The sequence below is a fragment of the Ictalurus furcatus genome, chromosome 8 (assembly GCF_023375685.1).
Source record: "Ictalurus furcatus strain D&B chromosome 8, Billie_1.0, whole genome shotgun sequence".
Lineage (NCBI taxonomy): Eukaryota > Metazoa > Chordata > Actinopteri > Siluriformes > Ictaluridae > Ictalurus > Ictalurus furcatus.
Window position 1 is genome coordinate 27114185 of NC_071262.1, and position 6025 is coordinate 27120209.

Here is a 6025-nt window from a genome sequence, read left to right on the forward strand (position 1 = left end):
AGCACTACGAGAACTAAAGATCACAAGATCATCTGCATACATAATATGCTTCAGAATAATATTTCCAATCATACACCAAGTATAACAGGCTTTCAAACATTTCGACAGATCATCAATAAGGAGATTAAAGAGAACCGGGGTCAAAATCCCTCCTTTTGCCTAAACACCATTGCTGACCCCAAAAGGAGGCTGAAACTTTACAGCCCCGTTTTACTTGCATGCTCGGATCAGTATACACGTAATCCAGAATCCTCACGATGTATTTATGCACCTCTCTTAGTCTCATTAAAGTCACAGAGATCACACTTTTTCAGGGTGGTGGTTGTTTTTTCTTCAGTTACTGTGGCAACAGATGGGCTACAGTTCATACATATATACCTATGTGGCCAGGTGTACCTGATAAAATCCGAACAAAGGCTCTTTCTAGTGTAACATAATATTAAAATAAGTATTTATTTATAGCAAGTCCATAATTTATTGTCTTTTTGTTATAAAGAACAAACAGAAGCCACAATTTCGCCTAACGCTAATTCATTTGAATAGGACTTAACTAATACTATGAGTCAGTCTAGCCCCGCCCACTCTGACAGCGGACAATCGAGGATGGGGGCGTGGCCTGGATACAGCACCTGCGCGACTTACCGGTCGGTGGCACGCGCTGGACTCCGGAAGTGACGAGACGTCCAGGAGAGAAGAAGTGAAGGTAAATTCGGTGCGTGTTTTAATTTTTGTTGTTGTTGTTGTTGTCGTTTTGGTATCCATAGTGTGTATTCAGCATCACATCCTCATCTTTCGGCTGTGATTTCGCTGTGAGACGTTAAAAGAAGCGGAACTTATATTGGTGTTTAGTAATGTTCCCGTTTAAACGCGTTAATGCGCACTATAAGACCGGTTCAAGTGCACTTCATATACTGTACAAGTGGAACTGACTATACTTTTATATATTTTAACTAATTAGAGGGGGGGTTTTTTTAAGATAAAAAGCTTGAGAGATTTAATTATCTTAATCTCATCAAAACCTTAAGCAAATATAAATTGTCAGATAAATAGGAGAGACAATAAACTGAGGAAAGCAGCTGTAGTCTCTTAAAATGCCTCTCATCCACTTTATATATTTATATATTTATATATATACTTTATGTGTGTGTGTGTGTGTGTGTGTGTGTGTGTGTGTGTGTGTGCGCGCGCGCGCGTGCAGCACATAATATGTAAAAACATTAGTGTAAAATGATTTGTCTTAGTTTTTTTTTTGGTTTGTTTTTTTTTAATGGTAATGATGATAAAAAAGAGGGATAAAAAAAAAATACATTTAGTTGTTTATTTAGTCCTGCCCTGAGTAAACTATTTCACATAACAGATGTTTACATATAGTCCACAAGATACAATAATAACTAAATTTACACAAATGAACCAGTTCAAAAGTTTACACACGCTCGATTCTTAATACCGTGTGTCGTTACCTGGATGATCGACGACATGATGTGTTTATGTTTTGTGATAGTTGACGAGTCCCTTGTTTGTCCTGAGCAGTTAAACCGCACGCTGTTCTTCAGGAAAATCCTCCAGGTCCGGCACATTCTTTACTTTTCCAGCATCTTCTGTATATTTGACCGCTTTCCTTTAAACAGCGACTATATGATGTCGAGATCCGTCTTTTCAAACCGAGGACGACTGAGGGACTCGTCTCATACACGACTATTACACAAGGTGCAAACGTTCACTGATGCTCGATAAGATAACACGATACATCAAGAGCCGGTGGGGGATGGGGCGGGGGTGTATAAACTTTTGAACAGGATGATAAATAGGTAAATTGTTATTATTTTGTCTTCTGGGAAACATGTAAATATCTATGTAGCTTCTAAATGGAAAAAAATATGTTTAAGCAAAGTATGAATAATGTCCACCGATCGTCCTGTTCAGAAGTTTACACCCCCCTTGTGTGTTTCTGAAGACCCATGATCATGGAGCGCTACAGGCACTTCATACTGAACCAGAAGCTGGCGGTCGTGTGGGGCGTTCTGCAGGTGGCCTGCGCCAGCTTGTGTGTCGTGTGTGGGTTGATAGACGCGGTTTTCCGTATGGACACGACCCTCAGCGAAACCAGAGCTCCTCTGTGGGCTGGACTGGTGAGCAAAACTGTCTGGTCACTTGTTAATTACTCATATACTCGATATCACTGCATATCCTCATTATGAATCATTAACAGGATGTTTGCTTTCATTTTTGGTGGGACTTAGTACCTGTGCTTCTTTATCATTCTCTTAGATCATGGCTATCCCTGGCGTGCTCGCACTTTTTGCCTCACAAAGGAAAAACCCCACGCTGGTCAGTTTCAGATTTGTATCATTGTGGGCATTTTGGTGTATATAAAGTTTGGTGATATTCTTGCACCAGAACATCCACCACACACCAGATATTAGTGGAGAGGAGAGAGTGATGTAGCCAATTCAGAGATTATTAGGGAGCCATGATAGAGAAGGGCCAATGGGGGAATTTCACAGAGGTCCTGACTCTCTAAATTAAGTAAATACTATACTGCTGTGATTTAAAAAATAGTTTGAGATCAAAAGATGAATATGAGATGATGGATCAGAATTCCAGCTTTTAATTCCTCATATATTCATCTAGATGTGTTAAACAACTTGGCACCTTTTGTTTGAACCCAGCCATTTTTCAAGCGATCAAAAATATTTGAGCATGTGGCTGATACAGTAGGTGTTTCATGCTGATGCAGCCTGCAGAATGGGGCGTGGCTGCACTTTCTGGAGTTAAGAGTTAGGGGTCAAGGTTAAGGGTTGAGTTAGGGGTAGGGCGTCGACGTCATTACATTGCCACTAACCAGTGAGACCAATTATGGGTGGAGCGACGCATGTAGCCCCGCCCCGTTCTGCAGGCTGCAGCCAGGACCTTCTCGGTGTGCCCCGTTAAATTGATTGTTTAAAGAATTAATATCTCTGAGTGTCTACTCCTGGTTTGAGCTCAAGGTTTCACCTGTGAAGACAGCATTTGTTCTTAAAAAGGATAAACCAACATGAAGACCAGAGAGCCGTCTACGGGAGAAAAGCCGGCCATTTTGAAGCTGAGAAATAGCTTCTATTTATCTTTTGATCTCAAACTCAAATATCTTCAATGTATAGCGAAAAAGAATAGAATTGACCTTGCCGGTCCAATACTTTTGGAGGGGAGCGTATGCATTAGCTACAAACTATCAGGTCAGCGTATACACACAGAGGTGCCGCAGTTTCCGTCTAGCGGTGGCTAATGATTTATTTTAGCAGTAGTAATCACACACACACACACGTACAGGTGACGTAGATAGAAACGGTCTTGAAACATGCCAGAGTATCTCTTTAATGCTCTTGGATTAATGCTTTGACCTTAATACAAATGCGATCGCTTGAATGTATGTTTTTGCCCACGTGTTTTCCTTAAGGTTAACGTCATGATTGTTTCATCTGTCGTCTCTCACGTCGCCACCGTGATCGTATTCGTTTACGCCGGCGTGACGCTCAGCTACGGCGAGGAAGACGACGAACTTTTCCACCCCCGTCACATCACTGAAGTGGTACAGCCTTCCCTGCATCACACCGACTCTACCTTGTGTATTCTGTACACGTGAGATTTCCGGAATGTTACAGCCAGTCTTACTTGATCGCTGTCTCCGAGTAAGAGTGTTCTCTCTGTGTGTGTGTGTGTGTGTGTGTGTGTGTGTGTCCTGTGCAGAAGTTTGTGCTGAGCCGCATGGTGAAGGCAGCGAACAGCACCATGGTGCTCGCTGGAGTCGGCTCGTTCATCTTCTCCTCCCTCATCGCGTATACGGGGTGTCGCAGTCTGCCGCTCTGTGGCTGCTATGATTCAGTCACAGGCATGGTGAGCGCACACACACACACACACACACACACACACACACACACACACACACACACACAATATCTGAAGATTTTCAGACGTCCAGGAAAGACAGTGTGTTGGGACGCATTGGCAAACCTTGAAGATGTTTCTTCATTTGCTCAGTGCATTGCTTTAGTGCATTTTCTCAGATGTTTGTGAACCACCTCCAACCGATAAAAGCTAAAGTATATGCCCCCTCAGTTTGAAATTCCTACTCATCAACATGGGGTAGTCTACGAGTTCCTTCCCTGTTTAACAGTCAGTGACGTCAAAATGGCTGCTCACAGCATCGGAAGTAAACACAGTCTTACTTTTCTTACCTTTACCACTTGAGATATAATGTGTAATATAATTGCTTTAGATCAATCAGCACGGAGAGATATACAGTGGTGCTTGAAAGTTTGTGAACCCTAGAAGTTTTCTAGTCCTAAAAGTAGACAAGGTAAAAATTTTCTACTTTGGACATTTATTTATTTATTTACTGGACATGGAGATTGCTGAGGATGGTGCTGCTTTAAGTACCATGGAAATAGTTTTGGACCTCAGTTTCACATGGACAGTTCTCGCAGTGGTTGCTAGGACTACGGTTGCTGCTCTGGTCTTAGGGCTGCAATTACCGCATGCAGTCTTGCACTCGGGGTCTCCTTTAGTGAAGAGAGGATCAGGGTAAAGTCTGCCACAAGGGTTCACAGACTTTCAAGCACCATTGTATTAGCGTGTTGAATCTAAAACAATGACTATATATATATATATATATATATATATATATATATATATATATATATATATACACACACAGTTTGCTGTTTTGAGGAGGAAATTATAGATCAGTTCTCACAGTTAGCTGGCTAGCTTGTTGAAGAAAAAATGAACATGGGGGTGTCTGTGTTTCGGTTTGGGGGTTGGGGGGGGGGGGAATGAAATCATTCCAACTGGCGTATTACCAGTTACAAGGAAAGTCGAATACAGCATTAGATCTTTACCACCTCAGGATTATAAGGTTCTACTGTATCTGGGTTTGAACCTAGAAAGATTCAGGGGCTTTTTAACCTAGAAAGATGTGTGTGTGTGTTTTTTTTTAATAGGAGATGCTTGTTACTCAGAATGACCCGAGTGCTTCCGGTGAACTGGTCTGCTCATGGCATGGTGAGACGTGTGTGTGTGTGTGTGTGTGAGAGAGAGAGAGAAAAATAAAGTTCAACGAGCTTAAAAAAAAATGAGTAAATCAAAATGAGTAGTCTTAGAATATAATACAGGAAAGAATTTTATTAAAAAGCTATAAGATGTAAGACAATGAAAAGAAAGTACTTAAAATAAATTGTATTAAATAATGATTTTTAAATGTTATATATTATATGATTAATAATCTAATAGTCTAAAAGTATTTGATATGGATTTTATCGTTTCATCGTTCGATAATGTTTTTGTCGTCAACTCTGTATTCTATTGGGAAGTAAATCTGGGCCGTGTCTGAAGATGACGTTAACGATAAAGATCGGTATTAAAGGGGTGCTGGTGGATTTCTCCTGAGACGCTGCTGTGTGTCGTGCAGGTGGAGACGAGCGGCTGTTTAACTCGCCCGTGTCGTTTACGGAGCGCTGCCCCGAACAGGAACAGGAACTCTCTGCACTTCCTCCATACAGCAGACTCACGTAGGCACCGAAGTGCGCACTCCTGACTGGACACTCGCTGTAAACACTCGCGCCGTTCACTCTCCGTGGATTTTCGAGCTCTCGGTAAGAACCCTGAAGAGAAGAAGCTCCTGAATATCCAGTTCCATGTTTCCTTGCACTTTCCTTTCTACCGACTGAAGCTCTTACGTGCCATGTTCAACCTATGCACTGTGTTTTTATCATTTTTAATTTATCACAAAATGCCTGTATATATTGTGAAATAAACAACTAATTTTTAATAAATAGTTTTTACACAGCTTCGAGCCATGAAGCCTTTTTCCTCACAGGAACATTCCGGATCATTTTTCTGCGCTCTTCTTTTTCTTAAACAGAATTTACCGTGTATACAGATGTAGTCGTTAACAAAGTGGCAAAAAAAAAAAAAAGTGTGGTTTTTTTTTTTTTGGACTTTTTACATTCACAAACAGCTCTACATGAAAGGTAATATTTGAGGGGGG

General features: G+C 41.2%; 1 protein-coding gene across 4 annotated transcripts; it reads left to right on the plus strand.

Moving 5' to 3' along the window:
* Positions 1-409: 409 nt before the first annotated feature.
* zgc:113425 (uncharacterized protein LOC541425 homolog) lies at positions 410-5822 on the plus strand. 4 transcript variants are annotated; one of them, XM_053631827.1, is made up of 7 exons: positions 410-712; positions 1955-2129; positions 2269-2328; positions 3437-3568; positions 3727-3873; positions 4980-5040; positions 5447-5822. In XM_053631827.1, exons 2-7 carry the CDS (start codon positions 1959-1961, stop codon positions 5548-5550), a joined length of 675 nt encoding a protein of 224 aa, XP_053487802.1. In that variant the 5' UTR covers positions 410-712; positions 1955-1958; the 3' UTR covers positions 5551-5822. The 4 variants fall into 4 exon arrangements, with proteins under 4 accessions (XP_053487802.1, XP_053487801.1, XP_053487804.1 ...); XM_053631826.1 differs by having other exon boundaries at positions 410-703; positions 5447-5814; XM_053631828.1 differs by lacking the exon at positions 410-712 and adding an exon at positions 778-1707 and having other exon boundaries at positions 5447-5814.
* Positions 5823-6025: the final 203 nt, after the last annotated feature.

Coding starts and splice junctions, on each gene's coding strand:
- zgc:113425 (XM_053631827.1), top strand. CDS start 1,959: ATGATCATGGAGCGCTACAGGCACTTCATACTGAACCAGAAGCTGGCG. Junction 2,130..2,268: donor CTCCTCTGTGGGCTGGACTG/GTGAGCAAAACT, acceptor TCATTCTCTTAG/ATCATGGCTATCCCTGGCGT. Junction 3,874..4,979: donor ATGATTCAGTCACAGGCATG/GTGAGCGCACAC, acceptor TTTTTTTAATAG/GAGATGCTTGTTACTCAGAA.